The sequence below is a fragment of the Balaenoptera physalus genome, assembly GCF_965194825.1.
Source record: "Balaenoptera physalus genome assembly, chromosome: 3".
NCBI lineage: Eukaryota > Metazoa > Chordata > Mammalia > Artiodactyla > Balaenopteridae > Balaenoptera > Balaenoptera physalus.
Window position 1 is genome coordinate 44,553,994 of NC_138890.1, and position 25,439 is coordinate 44,579,432.

Here is a 25,439-nt window from a genome sequence, read left to right on the forward strand (position 1 = left end):
AACACGCTCTTGGAAGATTCCCACAAATTTAGAAATGTGTAACATTTCTTACGAAAATAACCTCCAAAAGACTTGTGTACTTTTTTTTTTTTTTTAACATTTGTTAATTTGTTGCCTGGAAATAGAATCTGAATTCGTAAATGAAAATAAAAGTGAAAAGATGGTCAAAAAATGCAAATTAAGAATATATTATTGATTCTCAATCATGTTCACAAGTATTTCCAGATTACAAAATACTTAAACAGCATATAGAGTCCAACCTCATATTTTTAAATGTTATTTTTGACAGTGGGGCTACAGTCGATATCATTTCTAAAAATATCTGCTTACTGTATTGTCTAACGTTTACGTAAGACGTATGGATGCCTCAATCTTAAGCGTTGAAAAAAAAAAAGAAACAGAAAGGAACGAGCTACCAGCTGCTGCTTTTATTGATACAAAGTACACAAAGCCTCCGCGACTGCAAACCCCCCCGCAGCCGCAGCCAAACTGCCGGAAGGAGGCAGGCGGCGCGAGGTCGGTGGGGGTGGGGGGCTGTGCGCAGGCGCAATAGCAAGCCAGCGGTCAGAGGCGGGACTAGAGCATCGGTTAAAGGACAGGTGTTTCAGCCAATCAAGGGACAGCGTCAGAGGCTTCTTCCTGGAAGAGGAGGTAGGAAGTTGGGTCTCGGCGGTGGTGGCGAAGGCAGCTACCAGTGTAAAACCGGGGCTGAGGTGAGTGGGCGGCGACGGTTTGGTGCTCTGTTCAGTGTGCATTTCTTCTTCCGGACCCCGCGACTTCCTCCGGGCGGGCTGGGAATGGGGGGAGGCGTGGTGCAGGGTAAGCTCGCCCGCTTTCCTTTCCCGCGTCCCTCGGGGAGCGCGGCCTCCCCGCCGCTCGCGGAGCCCCGGGGTGAACCGCTCGGCGGAAGGTGCCTTCCTTGCGGCGGGCTCTGAGCTTCCTTCGAGTGGGGAGGCCGAGCCCGGCCGGAGGTTGGCAGACCTCAGTTCTAGTCCCTCGCGGCTGGTTTGTTAAGGTGGGTGGGCTCGGCGAGTCTCCTGGCCTCTCCAGCCTTAACGGGATAACCAGCCTTGCTCTTCCTCCTCAGGGAGCAGTCCTGAAATCAGAAGAATTAATGGGAGGCGGGGAAGGAGGTAGATGCCAAGCCTAATCATTAGATCATCTGGAGAGGTTTTAAAAACAACATTCCAGCGGCCCCATTCACAGTAGACAAAACGAGTCAAAAGTCTAGGGATGGGACCCTAGAATACCTTTCTTTTTTTTGGTGAAATACCGCAGAACGGAACAAACACTAGAAGGTGGATCTTGAGTCTGATAACCAGCTACGATGCCTGGCGCTTGTATTACTAAAAACCTCCATCGCCTTTGACAAGTTTAGTCTAGAGAAGTGATAGGGAGATAAACAGGATTTCTGTAATACGTCAGTTTCCTTTTGTACTGTTAGATGCTTCATAGTTTACTGATTTAAGGGAACCTGTACTGTGTACAAGAACCAAGGTTAAGAATTCCTGCTGTGACATTTACTAGACTTTTGATCTGGTTGCGGACACTTCCCGTTGGTGAGACAGACTTGGGATCCTCATCTCTAAAATGAAATTGAAAATAGTACTTAACTCATAGAATTGGTTTGAAGATTAAGTTAGAGAGAATGTGAAACAATAGTACCTGTCACTTACTTGCCCTTTGGGGATTGGCAGCTAAAGTAGGGGATTACACATGGTGCTGGGAGGCCCGAAACTGGGCTTCCAATCTAAAAAAGCTTGAGTGGGCTGAAACCTGGGCTGTCTGAAATTTATTTTGAAGTACCAGATCACTGCTAATTCTCTGATTTTGGTAATTATGTGGTTATAAGAGAACATTCTTATTTGGGGGATACCCACTGAAGTATTTGCGGGTACAGAGATGAGAGACCAATAAGGCAAATGAGGGAAAATGTTAACATTTGGAGAATCTGAGTGAAGAATATGGGATATTCTCTATACTATTCATACAGCTTTTCTATAAGTCCGAATTGATGTTTTTGGAAGTTTTAAAAAGTTGATTATAACTATTGGCAACTCATAAGTGTGTTGTAAATAAATGAAATGGTACACAGTATTGATAACCCTCCATCCCATGCGCTTTCACCCGTTTTTTCTTAATGGCTGTGTTGTGTGTATATAGAGACATTTTATCCAGCTCTCATATTGATGAAGTTATGGGCTGTTTCCAGCTTTTCCTGCTCTTTTCAAACAGTGCTGCATTAAACATCCTTAAACACACTTTTGTGTACTTGTACCAATATTTTTGTAGGATAAATTTCTAGAAATAGAATTGTTGGGTCACACAACTTTGTTGATCAACTATACTCCAGTATAAAATAAAAATTAAAAAAAAAGAATTGTTGGGTCAAAGAGTATCAGCATTAATTTTTGATACTGTCACGTCAAATTCCAAATAAATATATTCGTCTCCTTTCCTATTAGTTGTGTCTGAGGATTCCCCATATTCTCTTGGCGGTGCTGGCCTGCCACCTGAGAGTGCCATGTGGTGGCCGTCATGGTGGCTTCTGTGAGAGCCGAGGGGAATGGACGCTTTCCCCCGCAGTAGGCTTCCCTGCAGGGCCAGAGGAGCTAAGAGCCTGCCTCTAAAATTGGGATGGCCACTCTGAAGAAACTGAGAGGAGGGAGAGTGTGACCTGTGCTGGAATCCAGGGCCTGCCACGTAAAAGGTGTTCTAACATTTGTCAGATGACAGAGTATGTGAAATCTTGATAGTCTGTTAGATGAAAAGAATCCTTTTTAAAATTTGCTTTTAATAGTGTGTCTGTCTGAATATTTTCCTGCCTTTATTCAGCATTTGCATTTTTCTCATCATCTTTTGCCTATTTTTCTATTATTTTTAAAAAATATATAGGTTTAAAAAAAAAACTCAGTGGATCTTTATTGAGGATTTAGCACCTTCTAGGCATTGTTTAAGGTGCTGGAGGTAGAGTTGTGAATAAGACAGGCAACTGCTGAAGTCATAGTGCTTTTCTTGCGGGGATGGAATCAGAAAATATGTTTTTAAAAAATCAAAATTAAATTTATAATATTTGTCCTTGTTAGCTTGCAGACATTCTTCTCCCAGAAAAATGGGATTGTCTTTTAATTTTGCTTATGATATATTTTCCTATATGGAATTTTTAGATTTATCTTTGGTAGTCAGATCTGTTGGTCTTTTGTAGTAACCTTAAAACGTGTAGTTAGCTATTTGTCTGTTTTCCTTTATAGATTGTAAGCAACGCAAGGATGGAGGCCATGTTTATCCTTGAAAGACAGTGTGATGTAGTGTTTGAGATCTTTAGGCTCTGGCTCCTTCCTTTACTCTGTGACTTTACGCAAGTGGATCAACTTTTGTGAAGCACGGTGATCTCATCTCTGAAATGGAAAGGGCACCTTTCTTTTCTCAGATTTCTCGCAACCATGAGAAAAGTATTTAGCACAGTGTCTGGCACATACTATGCACTCAAGTGTTATCTGTCATTATAATCATCATTGTCATATATTAGACAAACAGTAAATATTTGAAAGAGTAAATAAACATTAAAGATGTTTGTACCTACTTCCAAATTCCCATTGATTTGAAGCCTTCTTGAAATGAATGGAGCTACCAACAAATACTAGAAGACAACATGCTAGGATATAAGGGGGAAGGAATGTGGTATGAGAATTAGGCTGGCTATTATATAGAAGAACTGTAGTGAAATCAAAAAGATCCCTGGGAAGCCATTGTATTCCAGGTAAGAGGGAATGGTGTCTTGATCAGAACTGATGAATTTGAGATAGCGATATAGTGAAGTTTTGAGACTTGATAAATTTGGCAGTGATGGTGAGGAGAGGAGATTGGTAAAAAAGGAGGATTGGGCTTCCCTGGTGGCGCAGTGGTTGAGAGTCTGCCTGCCAATGCAGGGGACACAGGTTCGAGCCCTGGTCTGGGAAGATCCCACATGCCGCGGAGCAACTAGGCCTGTGAGCCACAATTACTGAGCCTGTGCATCTGGAGCCTGTGCTCCGCAACAAGAGAGGCCGCGATAGTGAGAGGCCCGCGCACCGCAATGAAGAGTGCCCCCCGCTTGCCACAACTGGAGAAAGCCCTCGCACAGAAACGAAGACCCAACAGAGCCATAAAAATAAATAAATTAATTAATTTTTTAAAAAAAAGGAGGATTAAGATAACCTTTAGGTTTCTGGCTTGAAATACTAGGTGGATAATGGGGACATTTTTACTGAAACAGGAAAGAGTAGAAGCTATGAGAGGAACAGGTTTAGGGTGTGTGTATTTATGGTAGATGGACTCAAAAGAACTCTTTTTTAAAGTTTGAATGCCCTGTGAGACATCCAGGAGCAGCCCAGACGCAGTCTGGACTGGAGGTAAAAAGTCAAGAGTCAAGAAAAGAAAGACAAATATCACTTATATATGGAATCTAAAAATAATACAAATGAATCTATGTACAAAACAGACTCACAGACAGAAAACAAACTTATGGTTGCCAAAGGGGAGAGGGAGAGAGAGAGGGGCAAATTAGGAGTATGGGATTAACGGACAAACTACTATACATAAAATAGATAAGCAACAAGGATTTACTGTATAGCACAGGGAATTATATTCAGTATCTTGTAATAACCTATAATGGAATATAATCTGAAAAAAATAACTGAATCACTTTGCTGTACACCTGAAACTAACACAATATTGTAAATGAAGTATACTTAAATTAAAAAGTCAAGAGTCATAAATATAGACCAGGGTTTCTCCACTTTGGCACAATATATTGACATTTTGGGCTGGATAATTCTTTGTTGCTGTGCATTGTATGTTTATAGCATCCCCAGCCTCTACCCATTAGAAGCCAGTAGCACCCCATCCCTGGTTGTGGCAACTAAAGGTGTCTCCAGACCTTGCATATATCTTCTGGTTGGCAAAATGACACCTGGTTGAGAACCACCGATAGAAATGGTATTAAAAGCTATGGAATTGACTGAGATCATCCCAGGGAGAACATAAAACAAAGGCCTGAAACTAGTGGCCAGCAGATCACAAAGATTGTTGGAGATAAATCCTTTTTGATCTCACAGTATTTGATAATTTCTGGAATTAATTGCCAGTATTTTTAAAAGTTGAGAAATTTCACATAAAAATCTGGATTTTTTTGCCCTTACTTGAAAACTCAAGACCAAGGAACAATGAATCTTCATTCGCACATGAATGCTAGTGGCTGGAGGCTTTGAGGTCTGGCTTGGAGATGCTCAGTTCTCCTTCACACTTTATGTTGCCTGCCTTTTCCCTTTGGCTTTTGAGTTTGTGAGTCTCTGAGGCATGCCAACATTAAAATTTGGCTAGAGAAGGAGGGGCAGTAAAGGAGACTGAGAGGCAGCGGCCAGTGTGGTAGGAGGATGACATAAATGTAGCATCACAGAAGCTGAGGGAGAAGGGGAGTGTGTTGAAAAGGAAGAAAACGCTGCTGAGAGATTAAGATCAGCTTAGAAAAATGTCCATTGGATTTGGTCATGTGGTGGTTGTTGGTGCCCGTGATGAGCAGTTTTTGTGGAGGTAGGAGGTTGACGCCAGATCGGATAGTGACAAAAATGAATATGCAGAAGGCTAGTGAAACTGTGAAGTGTGGGTTGATACAGTTAGAGTAACTCATCATGCCCATGACCACTGACAGATTGATTCTCAGCAGCAGCCAGTTCACTGCTGTGGGTTGGTGGAAACTCAGGGCTGCCCCACAGCTGCCCTCATTACCTCACAAATTCCAAGTATAAAATTGCCTCCAGTATATTACTTGCTATCTCTCATGTTGGATGGTGTTATGTTATATCTTGAAAATCTGGTAAGATCCATCTAAGTGAGCACTCGGGATATTCTCATTTTATGATATACCTAAGCTTCAGATGGAGTAGATGGAGGTTATTGTGGCTATTGAAGGTATAGTTGAATTTGAAATTTCTGTAGTAGATGTAGAAAAGTTAATGTGTCTATAAAAAATTGTAGAGTATATTGTAGGAAAAAAGGGAATGGAATTGGATCACAGAAGCTCAGATGATGTGAGTTTGTCTGGAATATAGTAATTTTAATTTTGTCAGAGTGTTCCTTAGAGTTATAAGCGTTTGCTTTTGGAGATCAATCTATAATATAAAACGAGTGATTGTAACGTGAGATGGGAAGACAGCATGTGTAGTTTGGCTGTAGGGAGGGTAGAGAAGGGAGGCATAACTGGTGAGGGGTGTGGAATCCAGATGATTTAATTTATAGATGAAAATACAGTTGATCCTTGAACAACTGGGAGGTTAGGGGCGCCCACCCTCTGTGCAGTTGAAAATCTGAGTATAACTTAGAGTTGGCCTTTCGTATCTGCAGTTCCTTCATATTTGCGGTTCTGCATCTGAGGATTCAACCAACCATGGATCTTGTAGTACTCTAGTATTTACTATTGAAAAAAATCCACATGTAAGTGGACCCGTGCAAGTTCAAATCTGTGTTGCTCAGGGGTCAACTGTATACTACAGTACTTTTTTTGTGCCAATGAAAGTATTAAGTAGAGCAGGAAAAATACGATGATTGAGTATATATTGCTAATTAGAAAAGGATGCAGCCTTTCCCTGTTGTGTTAGTTTTAGAGACTAGGGAGATCATTTTGTCCTGGACGCCAAACTGCCAGGGGAGAAAAGGGAAAATGTTCTGTCATTAGTCACTGAATGTGACAGGTTTGTGTTGTAGCTCCACTCTCAATCTTTCGTCTATTTCTGTGTGTGTGTGTGTGTGATTTTTTTTTTCTTATTTTTTGTCTGATGGTCCATTTCTGTAGGTTCTTGATCTTCCACAATGGGTGAGCCACAGCAAGTAAGCGCCCTCCCACCCCCTCCGATGCAGTACATCAAGGAGTATACAGATGAAAATATTCAGGAAGGCCTCGCTCCCAAGCCTCCACCTCCAATAAAGGACAGTTATATGATGTTCGGCAACCAGTTCCAGTGTGATGATCTTATCATCCGCCCTTTAGAAAGTCAGGGTATCGAACGGCTTCATCCTATGCAGTTTGATCACAAGAAAGAACTGAGAAAACTCAATATGTCTATCCTTATTAATTTCTTAGACCTCTTAGATATCTTGATAAGGAGCCCTGGGAGTATAAAACGAGAAGAGAAGCTAGAAGATCTTAAGCTGCTTTTTGTACATGTGCATCATCTCATAAATGAATACCGACCCCACCAAGCAAGAGAGACCTTGAGAGTCATGATGGAGGTGCAGAAACGTCAACGCCTTGAGACAGCTGAGAGATTTCAAAAGCATCTGGAACGAGTCATTGAGATGATTCAGAATTGCTTGGCTTCTTTGCCTGATGATTTGCCCCATTCGGAAACAGGGCTGAGAGTAAAAACTGAACCAATGGATGCTGATGATAGCAACAATTGTGCTGGACAGGATGAACAACAAAGAGCAAATTCAGGTCATAGGAGAGATCAGATTATAGAGAAAGATGCTGCTTTGTGTGTCCTAATTGACGAAATGAATGAAAGACCGTGAAGGATGTTCCTTTTTTTTCTTTTTTTTTTTTTCGTTTCAGTAAATAGCATATATATTAGTTAATTCACTTTTAGAGAGTCTCAAAAGAGATAGCACTAGAAGTCTTGCAAGCAGCTTGACTCTCCAACTTTCTCAGTTGTTAGACGTCACAGGCAGTTTATGGCATTTCACTTTATGGCAAGCCTAGGTAAATGAGTGTGCCTACATTGAGCAATCACCTTCAAAAGCAGTGTTTGCCGCTAGTGTGTGGAACATCCCTGTTTTCGGAGTTACAGTAAACTTTGAAGATATCCTCAGTAATAGTAGGTTTTCATCCCTGAAAAGTAGATTTGTCATTTGCTTTAAGAATGATAGATAATAAAGGATATCAAACTTTATAAATATGAAATTATGAAATCCTTAGATTTATTTCACTTAAAAATTTGGTTAATCTCTAAAAAAGAGTAGTGTAACATGTTAAAAGAGAGGAACCCTGGAGAGTTATAAAACAGCAGTTTTTTTTTTTCCTCTTGGCTGCTCCTGCAAACACTCTGTCTCAGCCTCTTGTCCCTATCCTGGATGGGTCCCAGAACTTCTTCCCAGTCACTAAGAAGTCCTTTGATCACTTTTAGTCACATTCATTTTAATAATTAAAATGTCTGTGTAATTACCTATACATTTCCTAAACTCAGACTTGCTTAAGGCTGGAAGCCTGCCCTGGGAAGGGGGTTTGGTGGCAGAGACTGCTGGATGTCCAGCAGTCATTGCTCGCCTGAGATATGCTGCCCTGCTAGGGACTATGTTCCCCCCATTTCTCTTGCATCTCTGTGAGGCCATGTGACAGTTCTTAGCAGTGGAATGTGGTGTAAAAATCCAGGCCTGCCCCATAAAAATTTCTCTTCTTATCTGCTGGTTTGATGGTCACACCCAGGAAAACTTTGGAAGCCACTTGAAGATGGCAAAAGTTCAATCATTTCGGGTCCTTGAAAGCCTGAAGACTAGGCCCTCCTTTCATTAACTCTACCCTCTCCCAGTCCCCATCCCCACCCCCACTGATGTGACTTCACCACGTGAATAAGAAGTCAACCTGTTTTGAGCACTGAGATTTCATTTCTGCACCTTCTTCTCTTTTCTGTTCTCCAGCCTCTCTTCCGGCAAAATCTTGATGGAGAGTCTGCCTTGTATCTGAGGGTGGCTGCCAGCCTTTCTCTTAATAAAGGCCAGTGGTTCTCAAAGTGTAGTCCTGGACCAGCAGCATTGGTATCATTTGGGGACTGGTTAGAAATGCACATTCTCAGGTGCACCCCAGACATACTAAATCGAACTCTAGGGGTGGGGCTCAATAAGCTGTGGTTTAAAGAGCCCTCAGGTGATTCCCATGCAGGCTCAAGATTAAGAATCACTGATAATGGTAAGTCCTTTTCCCAGATAAGCTGGCAAAGTCCAGTTTAAAGTGGCCACAGACCAGTGCTATATGTGAAACATTCATGCATCCTTTTCTTTAAAAATCTGGGGAGTGTAGGCTGTTTCCAAGTAGACAACCCCTCTATTAGGCACTTAGTTGGCAAGTTTCATTTGTTTTTTCCTGATATGTGTTTGGTATAGATTTTTGGACTCCGGAGACTTCAGGAGACACAGTCGAGACTCTCTTAAGCTTAAATTAAAGGGGTAGGGGAACCCCCTCATCTCCCAGTGGCGGGGCAAGGTGGACATTGCTCAACACTTGAGTGACTCTCCAAAGGAATCTCCTTTGTAAAGGATACCTCAGCCTTTTTACAACCTTGAGTGTGCTGGGCTAAGAGGTACAAAACCAATTTTTGGCTGCCCTACAAATCCTTGCATGGAAAAAACTAACTGAATCACATTATCACATCCTTAAGAGAGTCATGACATCATTTGTATATAATGTGTGTTTGTTGGAGAGGAGGATTAAGAGATTAAAATTTCACGTGGAATCTTAAATTCTGATCTTGGGAGGACCCGATCTTGTAGGTCTGTGGGTGGGACCTGGCATCAACTCCAAAGAATTCTGACGTGAACTCCTGCTATTATAATGGGTTGAAGGAGCACTAGTGGTCTGATAGTTGTTACAAATTTCAAAGTTTATATAGAGATTCAGTCTATGAGGATTAAAATACATCTCTACACACCCAGTCATAATGAATATTCCTGATAGATTGATTCCTCAAAGTGAAATATCTGGAAGAATAACCTGGGCAACTCTTGAGATTACCAATGCCTGGGCCCCAGACCACCAGGATTCTGGTTTCATTGTTCTGGACTGGGGCCCTGGTATTAGTTTTAAGAAATCTGTAGATGACTCTACTGTGCAGTAGGATAAAGGAGGATTACATTAGTCAGTACTCTCTAGTGAACTAGTTTAAGCAAAAGATGAATTTGTTGAAAGGATACTGTGTTACATAAGTTAAACATCCAAATCATGAAGGACTGGGAGGGTCTCTAGGGCAACTGGGACTCAAACCTGATCCCAAACGCTCTGTCTCTCCTTTCTGGCTTTTCTGTTAGCTTCATTCTCTACAAACTAAATTCTTTGATGGTACAGGTGGAGAACATGGCTGCCAACGGTTCCCGAGCATTAAGTCTTTCTACACCACTCTCTGGGAGTTGTCTCTCGAAAATGAAAAGAAAAAAAAGGTGAAAGGCTAATGAACCAGTTTGGAGGGAGGAGTTAGGAGCGGCACACCTGATTCCAACTGGGCCATTCAGCTGGGGGCAGATTCTGTAAGAATCTGACGGACCCCAGCATGTCAGTGTGTGGGGGGAGGTGGTCCACCCCCCCTTTAAGTTCATTTATTCATTGCATTCATTTAGTGGATATTGTGGTCCTCTCTATTCCTGATACTGGTTTAGTTGCTGGGAGTATGAGGAGTGGGAAGGAAAATGGAAGAAAGATAAACAGGAAAACAAATAGGTTAATTTTTGAAGGTGTAAGTTCTTGCTTTAACCATTCAGCCATTATAACAGAAGAATCTTGCTTCCAATTACATTCCTATTTCCTGCTCAAAATGCCTTGTCCACATTATCTTCTCTTTTCAAGTTATGTTTCTATGTTCACAGTTGTTAAGGGTGTTGGAAGGCCATTTCAACTGTGCTGTGTTGTATTTGAGAGAAAAGACGTGTCCTGGGTCCTGAGGTCACAGGAAACAGCAAGTTCAAGTGTCTCATGAGACAATTAAAAGTTGGCATGATTTGGGGGAAAAGGCTATTATGGCTGCAGCATAGGGAGCGAGGAGGTTGGAGCTAGAGGAGCAGATGGAGGTCAGGTTACAGGACTTAGAAGGCCAAGGGAAGGAGTTTGTTATATCCTAAATCTGATGGGAAGTGTTGGAGAGAGGGAAGTTTCCCCCTTCACCCCTCTCGTGTTCTTGTGGTTGGACTAATAATAAAATTGACGCAAGACAAATTAACAGGAGAAGAGACATTTTAATTCCTGTACAGGGAGGTCTCATAGAAATGGGACCTAAGAAGTAGCCAAAGCATTTATACTCTTTAGACAAACACTGAATTTCTGAGGAATTGACAGGACAAAGAAACTTAGGTTTTGGGTGCTCAATTAGTGAAGAATGTAAACAGTTTGGGCTTGGGGTAGTAAAGAAGTAACAAGGTTTGTATAGGCTTCTTGGCTCAAATTCCTTCTCTCGGGCAATAAGGGTGTCCTTTTACCTTTACTGCAGGGAGTGCACCTTTCATGGGAGAGGTTTATTTTTTGCTTTGGGGGAAACAAAGTGGGGGTCAGAGTGTCCCTCTTGCACTGGCCATTTCTTAGTTCAGTATGCCGTCGTAGCATATTTTGGGGCAGCCTGCTAGCACTTTGTTGGCACTGTTCTAATCACTTTATGTACAAAAAGCCATTTTTATCCTCAAAACAACCCATTGAAATCATTATGATTCTTACACCTATGTTACAGATGAGGAAGCAGAGGCTCAGAGAGGTGTCATTTACCCAAGGTCACCAAGCTAGTGAGTGGCAAAGCCAGGATTGAAACATTCTAGTTTCAAAGCCTAAGCACTCAACCTTCATACTCTATCACCTCTCTACTGCATCATATAGTTAATAAATCATAGGTAATAAATAATGGAGTCGAGTGGAATCTGATATTTTGACCCTAAAATCCATACTCTTATACACTACATGCGACTGGACTGAGGAAGGAGATTTGTAGACAGAGATTATGAGCTCCCTTTGAACATTTTAAAGCATTTTTGTCAGAATTCTGCTGCTATCTTAAGGAGATGCTGTGCGTATAGCACTAACCTTCCTAAAACTCCCTCTTAGTAGATATCACCCCCACTTTATGAAAGTGGGGGTCAGTTTTGTAGTTTGCTCAGGTGGTGTTTCCAGATTAGAATCTAGGTCAAGAGTCAACAAACTTTTTCTGTAAAGAGCCGGTTAGTAAATATTTTAGGCATTATAAGTACTCTCTTACATGGTACAAAGGCAGCCATAGAAAATACGTAAACAAGTGAGCGCGGCTGTGTTCCAGCTTTAGATATGGACATTGAAACCTGAATTTAAATAATTTTCATGTTATGAAATATTATTTTGATTTTTTCCCCAATCATTTAAACATGTTAAAATAATTCTTAGCCTGTGGACTGTACAAAAAACAGGCAGCCAAATGAATTTGGCCAGAGGTTCTAATCTAGGTGATTGGATTCTAAACCCTGGAGTGTTTTCACAAAACCACTTAATAACCACAAAATAAAAATTATAGGTTTGTTCTAGGGCCTAAGTGAGATTGTGGCTACAAAGCACTAAGCATAATTTCTGGTAGTTAGTAAGCTTTCAAAGGTTAACTGGTACCTTTCCTGCTAAGTCTTTTGCATTTGGCATTTAGAATCAAAGATTTAGGAACTGAAAAAAAAAAAAACATTTAGGAACTGGTTTCAAACTGTAATGTGATGAGTCTAACAGTAAGTGGCACTCTTACCTCAAGTTTAGAAGCTGCAGCCAGGTGGCAGAGGAGGGGATTAAGGTGGAGAAACTCACAGGTGCTGCTTGTAATACTGAGCTTTTTATTCAACAAGTGAGACTTGCTGCTTGTGTCTGACTGTGGCCTACAAACTCTTTTCTGATGGAGAGAATAGGGTGTAAATTTGTCAAAATAACCAGTACTATGTTGCAAATAAGAGGTTTTTGATTAGAGCTTTTCTCCCAGGGCTGCCTGGACAAGACCTGAGGAAGACCTGAGGCACTGTTGGTTAGTTCTGAGTAGATGAGGACAGTAAGATGCTTCTCATATCTGCTTAGCACCAAGTTCTGTGAAGCTGCTGGTTCCCTGCCCCAGCTCTAGGTTTGGGGTAAGGGAAGACATTGAAAGGATGGGTGTCAGGTGGGGTGATGTGGCTGGCTAGGAATGCATTGTATCATAACTACAAGGAAAGATGCCTTTGGGGTCTTTATCGATTTTCACAATTATTCAGTCATTCAACAAACCTGAAGATCTATGAATACCATGCAATCGTTAAGAGCCATTAAGAATGAGAGTACTGATGTGGAAATACATTCTATATATAACAGAAGTTGCTGGGTATAGGCTGAGTCCATATTTGTGTCTCTCTGTCTCTCCATACTCAAATTGGAAAAATATATTAAAAACTATTTTATGGATGAGGAAATTGAGACTCAAATATGTAACTTGCTACACACCGAGGACACTTGGGCTAGTAAATGGCTGTTAAAACTCAGATTTAAAAGAAAAGAAACAGAAAAAGAGTAATGCGTGGCAGAGTTTGGGCTCCTGTGTTTACTAGTAGTGTCGCCTTGGTTTGACCTATTAACCTCCATGACCCTCAATTTGCTTAACTATGATAATTATGGGTATAGGGTAGGTACCATTTAATGTTGGGAATGAAGGAGAAGGCCCATGCTGATTCTTTCTGAAACTTGTTTGTCCCCAGGCAACATACTCAGAATCATCTGTGCAGAAACATCTGATGTGGAAGGGCAGAGGGGGTATCTGAAAGGCTTAAGTGGTTCATAAGCCTGAGGGGTTCTGACTCACTACTACTTAAAGGGGAGAGTGGTTAAAAAAAAAAGGAAGCCACAAATAATAGCAGAAATGAAAAAGGGATATTACTATAGATTTTATAGACAGTAAGAAATAATAATAAAATATTATGAATAACTTTATACCAACAAATTTGAACATTTAGATAAATTGGACAAATTCTTACAAAATTACCAAGGTTTAAGAGTAGGAAACTTGAATAGCTTTCTGATGATTAAAAAAAGAAAAAGTTGTCAAAATCTTCTCAGAAAGAAAACTTCAAGTTCAAATAGCTTTGCTGACAAGTTCTATCAAACACTGTTAGGAAAAAAAAAATCTTATACAGACTCAGGGAATAGAAAAAGAGGGAACATTCCCCAGCTCTTTTTATGGGACTGGGATGGTGAGTGAGTTCCCTCACTTGTTCAACAAATGTAACTTGTTCAGCAAGTTACATTTTTGAGTCTCAATTTCCTCATCCATAAAATAGTTTTTAATATATTTTTCCAATTTGAGTATGGAGAGACAGAGAGACACAAATATGGACTCAGCCTATACCCTTCCCTTTGGGAAGTACAAAGGACCCAGAGAGCCAAGATACCCTTTTTCTGGCCATGCCACTCAGCATATGGGATCCTAGTTTCCCGACCAGGGATCGAACCCACGACCCCTGCAGTAGAAGTGCAGATTCTTAACCACTGGACCACCAGGGAAGTCCCAAGATACCCTTGATAAAAGAACTAAGGGGAGGATTTGCCCTGTGTGACATCACCATTTCCCGTAAAGCTGCAATAATTAAAACAATGTATTATACTGACAGAAAGATAGGAAAATATACTATTGGAACAGACTAGAAAGCCAAAAAACAGATCCATGCCTGTATGATTTTTGAAGTATAACAGAGATGGCATTACAAAGTAATGGGAAAACGCTGGAATTTTCAATAAATGGGGCTAGGACAAAATATACAAAAATCAATTATGGGAAAATTAAAGGCCTAACAGTGAAAGAAAAAACTATAAAGCCTTAAAGCTAATGTAGGTGAATATCTTCATAATCTCTGGGTAAAGAAGTCTTCTTAAATAAAATACAAAAAGTAAACCCACCAAAGAAAAGGCTAGTACATTTTACTACATTTGAATTAAACTGTGTTCAAGAAGACATACCATAAATAAGTGAAAAGCAACGAAGTGGGAGAAAATATAACAGATTAAACCAGCAGAGGACTGGTATCCCGAGTATATAAATTATCCATATACAGCAATAAGAAAAACTGAGAAACCCAACAGAAAAATGGGCAAAAGACTCAAACATTTGTGCTCCTCCCCCTCCCCAAATCCAAATGGTTCATAAAAGAAAAGGTGCTCATTAATCTTGTTAGCAATGAGGAAAATGCAAAGTAAAGCTGTAGTGAGAGGCCATCATATCCTTTACCAGTTTGGGTAAAAAAACAAAAAAAAAAAGTCTGGCAATACTAAGTGTTAAGGAGGATGTGGAATAAGAGAAACTTATACTCTGCTGGTAGATGTCTTGGAAACAGGCATGATCTAATAAGGCTCAAAATATGTATACCCTCTGACCCAGTAATTGCACTGTGAGAAATATGCTCCAGAGAAACTCCTATATGTGTCCACCTGAATCCATGTATGAGAATGTCCAGGATGGCATTGTTCATGAAAACTGAAACAGAAGATGAAATGTTCACCTGGAAATAAACAATTTGAGGCATATCCAGTCCCAGGAAAACTATTCAGTAATAAAAACAACCCACAGGGATACAAAGAAGCATGAATGGATCTCACAAATACACGGTTAAGTAAAAGAAACAAAACACAAAAGCCTGTAGACAATTTGATTTCACTATATGATGTTCAAAAACAAGCAAAATTACATATGTAACTTTAGGATGCATTACCTAGATGGTAAAACTATTAAAAAACAAAAGAAGCAATTATTGCAAAATTTAGAATAGTGATTGCCTGTAGGACAGGGGGAAGGCTTTGTGAACAGGAAGGGACATGTGGGCTTGGAGTGGGGGTCAGAGGGACTTGAGATAGGCCATGTTTTATTTTTTGTTTTGGGTCCTGGTTACTTGAGTGTTTGCTTTCCAAGTATTGGTAAACTATGAATTTAAGTATGCAATGTTCTGTACATCTGTGCCATTTTCCGTTAAACAGTAGTTTAACCTTAAAACCATATTGTGACATCATCATACACTCATATAGGAAAAAATTAAAAAGTGTGACAGTCCTGATACCGGCAAAGATGTGGGGGGCATCGTAAGAGTTCTTCTCACTGTCAGAATGTAAGCTGGAATAAACACTTTGGAAAACTGCTCAACATTCTCAGGTAAAGCAGATGCCCGTGAGACGAGAGAAATGAGAATGTGCGTCAAGGACAAACGGGGGAAATAGTAAAATGAAATAAAATAAGAGAGGGACCTCACCGGGATTGATGAGGAGTACGTCCATTAAACTGAGGATGATTAGCTTCAGTATCTGAACCTGGAGCAAAAAACTAATAAACACAAAGCATTGCCATACTGGAGAACATGCTTGGGATGAGTGACCACTCACAGCTCCCCCACCAGCGTCACCCTGGAGGAGACAGTGGGACTGCCATTTTCAAAGTGAGACCGCCGATAGGAGTTCCCACAGTGACTCACACATAGCTCAACAGACTTTTCAGTTTCGACACTGGGAGCCTCGATGAGTTATCAGGGGTAAATTATTTCACGCCCCTCCCATTTCCTCCACTCTGAAAGGTGTGATCACATGAGCAGGAGCAGCGCTGAGCTGGCTCTGGCATTGGTTTGAGTGTGACCTCAAGCCTAATCTCTCTGGCACTCATCCATAGTTACTCAATATAAGAACGCTCTAAAGACACGAGAGCTCCTTAGCATCTCCCCAGGGTTGTGAAGAGCGCGTCCTTGTAAGTTAAAAAGCACCGTATTAGTAAAATGTCGTTTTTGTAAGAAAAAGAACCATCCATATTCGGAGGGTCAAGTTTTCTTTCCCCATCTCCCCACCCCATCCCTTTCTGGGAGGGGGTCTGTACTGGATATTTGCTTCTGCTGCCCAGCATCCATTTCCCCTTCTAAAATGCACCATACTTTTTCTTTGGGGAGACCACCTTTCTCTCACTTTCAGAGCCTGAGATTTGGGGATGTGACCCAAGGCTCACCCAATAAGTCCTTTTTGAACCTATGGACACAGATTGTTCAGGAATAAGTCTGTAACCCAGTTTGGGTGTTCGAGGGGGTGTGCATCTGTGGGCTTGTGTGGGAGTGGCCAAGAGATGTTCTTGGTGTGCAGATATGTGCTCTGCAGGGACAGGAGAAGGGCACCGTGTGGAATCTGCAGAAGGCACCAACGCCAGGACAGCCAGAAACCAGGTCCCTGCTGTCCTCACTGGGGCCGCTGAACCAAGTCTTGCCTGAAGCTAGATTTTTCAATAACGTCAGTCAATAAATCTGTAGTTTAAGCTAGTTTGAGTTGGGTTTTCTGTCATCTGCAACATAAGTAAAGTATAGGGTTTTTGGTTAGAGAAGAAGTCTTTGTTGGCATAAGAACACCAAGATCATGCTGTGAGAGGTGGGCAGTAGCAAGGGAGAAATTTATTCATCTTGTAAATGACCCTGAGAACCTGGAGTTTTACACAGGGATGAAGTAGCCTTCTCAGTTCTGGGACCCGGTGCAGAGGGCAATGTTGAAAGCAGCTTGATGCAAATGAGAGCACTGAGACCACACAAATAAAAGTAAAATAAAAATAAAAAGACTTGGGGAGTGTAAAGAAATGTTTTGTACCTTCTCCTGGATCCCACTGAGTTCATGATGTTCACAATCATCCATGAGTAAGACTTTCTTACTGGCGATATACCCACCAGAGGTACTGGCATTAACACATTGTATAGAGAGAGAGATTTATAGGAAAATATCTGAAAGGAGACCTCTTTTAGTGATAGTATTTCATGGTAATGGGATCTGGCCTTTATTTTATTTATTTATTTTTATTCCTATTTTATTTTTCAGAATTTTCTACAGTGACTACGACTTGTATAATAATAAAAAAAGTTTTCAAGTACTGTACAGGCACACAAGGTTACAAGCACTCTTAACGAAAGTCACGTGGCTAGCTGTACTCTGTAGGTCAAGATCGAGCTCAAAGTTGCTTAACTTCTTACCCTTTATATCCAACCTCAGTGTCTACCTTTGCAAAATTTTGGGACTAATGATACATGGAACCTAACTGAGATGCTGTGATTTAAATGAGAGGATTTTTTTATTCAAATTAAGTACATATAGGATTCCAGCTTTAGTGGGCGTTATTGTCTCCCCCATATCCATTCCACTGTGGCTCCCCCATTGTACAGGGTAGATTCTAATTGGACTGAGTTTTTCCAGGTGATCCCATCTGTATCGCCCATGCTTTCCTGTCTCCTGAGTAAAATTCTCTCACTTCCATTTTATGAATTTTGTCAAGTAGCCCCTTAGTTATCTATAAATGTGTAATTCTAATTACACATAATTCCAGTGTTTCCATTTGGTGTTTGGAGGTTATCTTTAAGGAGTCTGAGATTTTCTCTCCCTTTTCCTGCTGACAAAGGGAGAAAAGCAAAACAATTTCTATAGTAGTATCATATGCAGTAGTTTTTTTGTAGTTATCCCTCCACATAATTATAGCCAACACTCAACTGTCCCTTAAGAAAATGCATGATATGACTTTCTAAACAGAATTTAGAAACTAATTAATTGCAATACAAAAGACTTCTTTACCAAAAATACATTCAAGGGCTCCTTTTAAAAAGCAAACTTCTGTTGCACATAATTAAAGAATCATAGACCTTGATGGGTCTTTTATGATCATCTTTACAAATAAATTGAGACATGAAGTATTCTTTTCAAGGGAATGATCACTTTGTTATTTTCACCCAATGGGATCTATGTAGCCATAATAAAGAACGAGGACATTCTATATGAGCTGAAATGGAGAGGTGCTCAGAATAGAATGTGAAGTTGAAAAAGAAAGGTGCAAGCTGATCAATCTTAGCATCTCTAGATGTGGAGCAACCAGACAATTGTGATGGAATAGCACTAGCTGTGTACTCTTGCCAAAAAGTGGAGCCTGAATCTAACCAAACCTCTGGAGCTAAGTTTCATTTATAGGAAATACAAAGAAAAGAGGAATACTTTAAATGATGCCACAAGGAAACAGACAAACCCAGAATATGGAAGAGTGCACAGGACAGTTGGTTTGTACAACTAGTCAATGGCAGGGGAAAGGAGGGAAGACTGTCCTCAATTAAAAGAGACTTAAGTGTCATATAACAACCAAATGCAATGTAGGGAGCTGTTTAGGTCTGGACTTAAACCTATAATAAAAGGACATTTTTGAGATAATCAGGGGAATTCGATTATGGACTGAAGAGTCAGGTGCTGCTAAAACATCATTATTAATTATGTCTTGTGTAATAATGGTATTATGGTTATATATAGAGTGTCAATTTTTTGAAAACAAGATGCACACTGAAGTCTGTAAGGGTGAAATAACATGACATCTGGGATTTGTTTTAAAATGAAAGTTTGGTAATTTTGAATTTGTGTATTGGGGGTATGTACTATTCTCTGCTTTTGATATGTCAGAAAATTTTTATATAAAATAGTAAATAGAAAGTGCAAGGTGCAAAATGTATGTATGGTATGCTCTTTTGTTTAAGAAAGGAAGGAATAAGAATATATATTTTATTTTCTTGTGTTTGCATTGGGAGGATACACAAAAGACATGACAATAGAAACCTATAGGTTGGGTGGGGGAAATTAGTGGACTTGGAGGGGTGGGAATGAGGCTTCTTAATGTAAGCTTTTTATATTGCTTTAAACTTTAGCCATTTGGATGTATTACCTAAACAGTTAAGAAAAACAAGAAATAAAAGTTAAATGAACATGACAATGTTCAGAAACAGTCCCTTATACACAGAATAAAAGAAAGGGGTCAGAGTAGATTTCTAGGCTCCTTCATGTCTAGACTTCAATGAATTAATACATTGTTAATGTTTTATAAAGTTGGACCCAGTAGCAATTCTAGAGATGAACAGAAAACAGAGTAATAATAATAAAAAACAAAACAAAAATCAGAACACAAAATCTGATGGCTAAAACTTTTAAGAGTGTTGCTTGAAGTCATGCTGTTAGTAAATCTAACCTCTGACCCCGTGTTTAATCAAGTCTGCCTTACACTTGAATATGAGCATTTGCTGGTTGTTTTTAGATATGTGGGCAGACATATTAAGGGCAAATATGAAATTCATGAAACATGGTTTATAATGGAAAAAATCTGGAGCTTAGGGGACTCATGTTCTTATTTGAAATGACCAATCATGTACCTTTGGGCAAATCAGTCTTTTCAGGTCTCAGTTTCCCTTATCTATACAATGAAGAAATTGAACATGATCTCTTAACTGCTAGCTCTGCGGCACTATGGAAGTACACACATAGAACAAGCTGGATATTTATATTAAATGCATTTAATAAGGTTTAAGGTGAATGACAAGGACTTCCCTGGTGGCACAGTGGTTAAGAATCCGCCTGCCAATGCAGGTGACACGGGTTCGAACCCTGGTCTGGGAAGATCCCACATGCCACAGAGCAACTAAGCCCGTGCGCCACAACTACTGAGCCTGCGCTCTAGAGCCTGCGAGCCACAACTACTGAGCCCACGTGCTACAACTACTGAAGCCCGCACACCTAGAGCCTGTGCTCCGCAACAAGAGAAGCCACCGCAATGAGAAGCCCACGCACCGCAACGAAGAGTAGCCCCCGCTCACCACAACTAGAAAAAAAGAAAGTAAAAAAATAAAAAAAATAAAGTGAATGACAAGGAAGTTCAGGCAGAGAAGACAGAGAAGGGCCACAGGGTTTTCAGAAACTATTTCATCGTGAGCTCACTTCCCTTTTGTAAATAACCATTGGCTTTTAAGGTTTCCAGACAAAAGTTACTCTCCCAGGGCTGAGATTGTTTGGGTCTGAGATGTTACCTCAGTGATGGAGAGTGTGGCTGGAACTCAATACTTTCTGACAGTTAATGCCCGAAGCCTGTGGGGTGGGAGGAGAGGGGACATCTTGTGTATATGAGAGGAAATAGAACGTTGAGGTCCCCTCAGTTCCCCCCACAGGAGGGGGAAAGAAGTGGAAGAGTTTGAAAGTTCAGGTCGAAGTCAGAATATTAGAGCAGGGAGCTGTGCATATATCACCTAGCACAATTTCCTCATTTTATAAATTTTATAAATGAGGAGGCAGACCTAACAAGGTTATATGACATAGCCCAATTCGTGTTAGAGCAAAGGCTAAGAATTAGGCTCATGACTGGAGTGGAAAGGGCACCTAAACATGAGTATAAGGAACAGGCCGTTCATGGTGGTATTTCCCACCTCCTAGTCCAGTGCCTGACACATAGTAGGTGCTTCATAAACATTGGCCACAGGACTCACCAGTTGACTGACTTGACTGAATGAATGCATGAGTGATACATTTCTACCTGTGTTTCCAATAAATACTGTCCATTTCAAACAGAGGACTATGTATTATTTCACTGGAGACAGTAGAGGGCTCACTCTACTTGCCCAGAGACACTTGACGAAGTAACCCTTTTCTTCCTCTGAGTATTGCTTCCTCTTTGTTGATGCGGACAGAATAAATGTCAGAGTCCTCACAGGATGTGTGTGGTCTAGCATAAGAGAGAAGCGGGTTTCCTTTGCTGTCATCATAGACTTGACAGTGTTAATAGAGGAGTGATTGGTCGTCAGACATCTGGTGTGCTGGGCCTGCAGTTGGGAGAGTGGCCACTACTCCTGTGACTGGGGAGGAGAGACAGTTCCAGGAAATACCCAGTTCAGTTGGAGAATTAAAACAGCACCTAAACAGAGCCATTCTTTGCCTTTTCTTCTTCAGAACCCATGTTTTCACATTTTTCCTTTGACTGTGTCCTGCTTTTGCTGCTACTACTTACAAGTAAGTCTGGATTTTTGCAATTGGATAGTGCAAAATAAAGATGCAAGGATGGTCATCGTAATGCTAGCAAGAGAAAAAGGTTGGAAGCAACCTAAATGTCCACCAGTAGGGTAGTGGGTAAAGAAATTATGATATATCCATGATACTAACAGCGACGCTGATGAAACGTAATGATATGAGATGTCTGCAAGTCATCAATGTTAATTGAAGAAAGCAAGGAGCAGAATAATGGGTATATTGGACTTGTGTGTGTGTGTGTGTGTGTGTGTTGCAGGGGAGTGGGAATACATGAATGTTACTTAATGAATAGACTCTGGGAAAGGGAGCTGGGAAATGGAAAAGAGCAGGGAGAGGGAGTAGAGTTTTCATATCGTTTTTATACTGTTCGAATATGTGTGTGTACATATATATACATATATATATATATATATAAATTAATTTTAAACCTCAGAACAGCCATACACTAACTTATTATTCAGCCAAGGGTTTTTATTTATTATGTGCCTGGTGCTTGAAAAACAAAAGAGATTTGTGTTAGGATAACTGCCCTGTGTTGGTGAACAGACAACTAGCCCAGATGGGTGAGCTCTTTTCCTGGCTGACAATTACCCATTGTCTGATTGTCTATTTCCATCAGCACTGCCCTTCGGTGTTCACAGGACCAGCCACAGTTCTCTCCTGGGGCACTGGTTCTCAAAGTGAGGTTTTGAGACCAGCCATATCAGCATGTCCTGGGAACTTGTTAGAAATACAAATTTTGGGCCCCCCCCACCCTCCAGAACTATTAAATCAGGAGCTCTTATTAATAGTTAATCAGATTAATTAACTCTAAACTCTGACGGTTGAGCCCAGCCGTCTGTGTTTGAACAAGGCTTCCTGGAGATTCCAGTGCCCCTCAAGTTTGAGAATCATTGCTGTAGTGAACTGTCCTCCAAACAGGATAGCAGTAGTTGTTTCCTCTTTATTCTGCAAGGCATTGCTTGCAGTTTTCTTGAAATGGACCAGCCTCCCTCATTGCTCTCCTTCCCTCTTTATGCAGAGTCTTTGGAAGGAGTATACGTGTATGAGGTGGGTCAGAATGCTGATCTGCCCTGCACCTACTCTCCAACCACCCCTGAGAATCTCGTGCCTGTGTGCTGGGGCAAGGGATCCTGCCCTGTATTTGAATGTCACAGTTTGGTACTCAGCACTGATGGAAGGAACTTGAGCTATCGGACATCCAGCAGATACCTACTAAAGAGGAATTTCTGCAAAGGAGACGTGACCTTGACCATAAAGAATGTAACTTTAGCTGACAGTGGGACCTATTGCTGCCGGATCCAATTCCCGGGCCCAATGAATGATCAAAAATCAAACCTGGAGTTGGTCATCAAACCAGGTGAGTGGACCTTTGCATACCTTCTTTCTGAATGAGATTCACCTGTGGATCATATTAAATACACTGATTGCTCTCACCTCTGGTCTTCCCAATTAAAGCCCTCAGGTTGGGCCTCTAAGACCTAAAGTTTAACAGGCCCCACCAGCAGTGCCCAGCCATGTTTAATTCCCTCCATCTATTTTGAATCTCATGGCTAGGATCTATAGAATGGAGGAAAGGCCTAGATCAGAGGTCTGAGTACCTGAGTGGTCATTAAAATCACCTGGGGAGCCTTTTAACTCCCACAGATGCTTGGGCTCCACCCCACAACCAGAAAAATCACCGTCTCTGGAGGTAGAGCCTGAGCACGGGGTTTTACAAAGTCTACCCCCGATGATTCTCCCCCATGTGCAGCCAGGATTGAGAACCACTGGACTCTGCATGTGTGGGGGAGAGGGGGCACGTGTGCTTGCATGTTTTAACATTTATAGAGCATGTACTTAGTGGCTGATGGAGCTAAGTTCAAATCTGACACTGCTTCTTACCAGCTGTGTAATCTTGGGCAAGTTTTTTAAACTCTGTGACCTCCTCCTCTATAAAACATGATACTACCTACCCTATAGGCCACTGGAAGGATTTTATGAGATGTTTGATGAAGAACATTTACTGTGGCTGTAAGTTCCATTATTAACAATTAGACTGTGATAATGAAGACTGTAACACACCTCTGTCAGACATTTGGAGTGTCATACACTCTCAGCAAAGGTGTTCAGGTAGGTTTGGAAGTTGAGCATGTGTTGCTCTTCTTTTGTTGTGTTTACAGTTGTTTCTGCTGCCCCTTTGATTCCCTGCAACAAGCTCTCTGCTCTCAGAGAAGCCTCATCCTTACATTGGTTTCTGTCTTCAGCCAAGGTCACCCCTGCTCGGACTCCATGGAAGGACATCACTACAGCCTTTCCAAGGACGCTCCCCACCGAGGGACCGGGCTCAGGTAATCACATATGGGGTCTAGGAGGAAGCCTTTAGTTGGTTTCTGAGTTAAGAGGATTTTGAATATGGGGAAAACATGAGAAAACAGTTTGAGTTTTCTCAAACTGTGCACCCAAGATAGTGTTTGAGGTGAGGGAGGTGGTGGAAGTAAATTTGTGCTGGGAAAAAGGAGCCCTGGGCTAGGGTTCTGAATTAGTCAGGAGTAGCCCTCAGACCTGGGCCAAAGCCTTTCGCTTCTCTGGAGAGCAGCTTCCTCTTCTGTCTGAGGTATGGGTTCAGAGACTTTTGGATTTCACCACCCAGGGGTTGGGATTCCCAACCCCCCAAAAAGAATTTCGATGAGCTATGTATTTTGCCAAACAAGGAAAGAAAAATTTCTACTATTGCCACCCCTGCATTAAAAAAAAAAAAAAAAAAGGACACTTTTAAATTAAATAAGTTTAATCTAATGAAAACCTCATTACACTGTCCTTATTATTTTCTGATTTACTCCTGGACTGGTGATGTTTTCATGAACTGACCCCAGTCCGTGTTTGGTGTAATCTGGATTAGGTGATTTCAAGAATCCCTTCTAACTGGAATAAAGTCCATCATCTTCCTCAGATTCTGACCTCAGAAGGAGCAGCTAAATTCTTCAAGTAATTCAACAAGGACTTTTCCCTGCCGCTTTGGAAGAGAAGATCGGGTTGAAAGAGCAGACCTCAGGTCACGTTGGTCAGGGAGGTTAATCTTAAATATCTCCTGTCAGAGTCCTGGTCTCCCCAGACTCTCCGGAGCTCAGTCTTTCATTCTGTAAAATGAGGTTAATAATAGGTAAATTCCAAATCCTAATCTCGTAAACCTCAGATTTAAGTAAGGAAGTGTGTCTAAAGTGCTTAGCCCAGTGTCTGATCATGGTACATACTCAGTACCTGTTAGTTGTTGTCATTATCGGTAAGATCCAGAGGCAGAGTGAGATTGTGGTTAAGTACGTCAGTGACAGGCAGGATGGGTTCTAATGTCAGCTTTTTGTATTAGTTTCATGAACTCAGTTATGTTGCTCAAACACTGTGAGGCTCAATTTCCTTACCTCTACAATGAGGGTAATTCCAGTGCCTTTGTCTTAAGATTGTTGTAAAGATTGATGTGATCATGTATGTAAAGCACTCAGCATAGTGCCTGGCCCAGAGAAAGCACTCAAATATTAATTATTATTATAGATATTAACATCAGCTCTCTAGAGGTTGAATCTTTGGTGGTTCTTTAGTCACTGGTAGCCAACATCTCTTATGAAATTAGTGAGGAAATTAAATATGGTGGAAACAGATGATCGCCCACGTAGTGGGCTAACCAAATCATACAGGTGTTCATCGTATGCCATTGTTATATTTTAAAGAATCCTACAACTATAGACCTAGAAGGGACTTGAAGGATCCCACTTTCCCATCTCGTGTTTCAAGGTTCTTTACAACATCTCTCCCAAGTCGGCATTCGCTGTATGCTTACACACCTTCTGAGATGGAGAGGTAGCTTCCTCACAACACAGTGCATTGTTTTTAGAAGTGTCTA

At 41.0% G+C, this 25,439-nt stretch overlaps 2 protein-coding genes across 7 annotated transcripts in view; both read left to right on the forward strand.

Moving 5' to 3' along the window:
• MED7 (mediator complex subunit 7) overlaps positions 1-7,936 on the forward strand; it is a 118,178-nt gene extending 110,242 nt beyond the window's left edge. The window contains exons 1-2 of one of the 3 annotated variants that reach the window (XM_082453955.1): positions 237-713; positions 6,830-7,936. In XM_082453955.1, coding sequence (XP_082310081.1) covers positions 6,847-7,548 — 702 coding nt within the window. In that variant the 5' untranslated portion in view covers positions 237-713; positions 6,830-6,846 and the 3' untranslated portion in view covers positions 7,549-7,936. Of the gene's footprint in view, positions 1-236; positions 714-735; positions 1,016-6,829 lie in introns of those variants that run through there. The other 2 variants (XM_082453956.1, XM_082453957.1) reach the window with 2 other exon arrangements.
• A 110-nt stretch (positions 7,937-8,046) lies between these two features.
• Positions 8,047-25,439, forward strand: part of HAVCR2 (hepatitis A virus cellular receptor 2) — a 41,455-nt gene continuing 24,062 nt past the window's right edge. Inside the window, exons 1-4 of one of the 4 annotated variants that reach the window (XM_082453943.1) lie at positions 8,047-16,167; positions 21,485-21,544; positions 22,584-22,922; positions 23,725-23,892. In XM_082453943.1, the coding sequence (XP_082310069.1) occupies positions 21,490-21,544; positions 22,584-22,922; positions 23,725-23,892 (562 nt within the window). In that variant the 5' untranslated portion in view covers positions 8,047-16,167; positions 21,485-21,489. The other 3 variants (XM_082453942.1, XM_082453945.1, XM_082453944.1) reach the window with 3 other exon arrangements.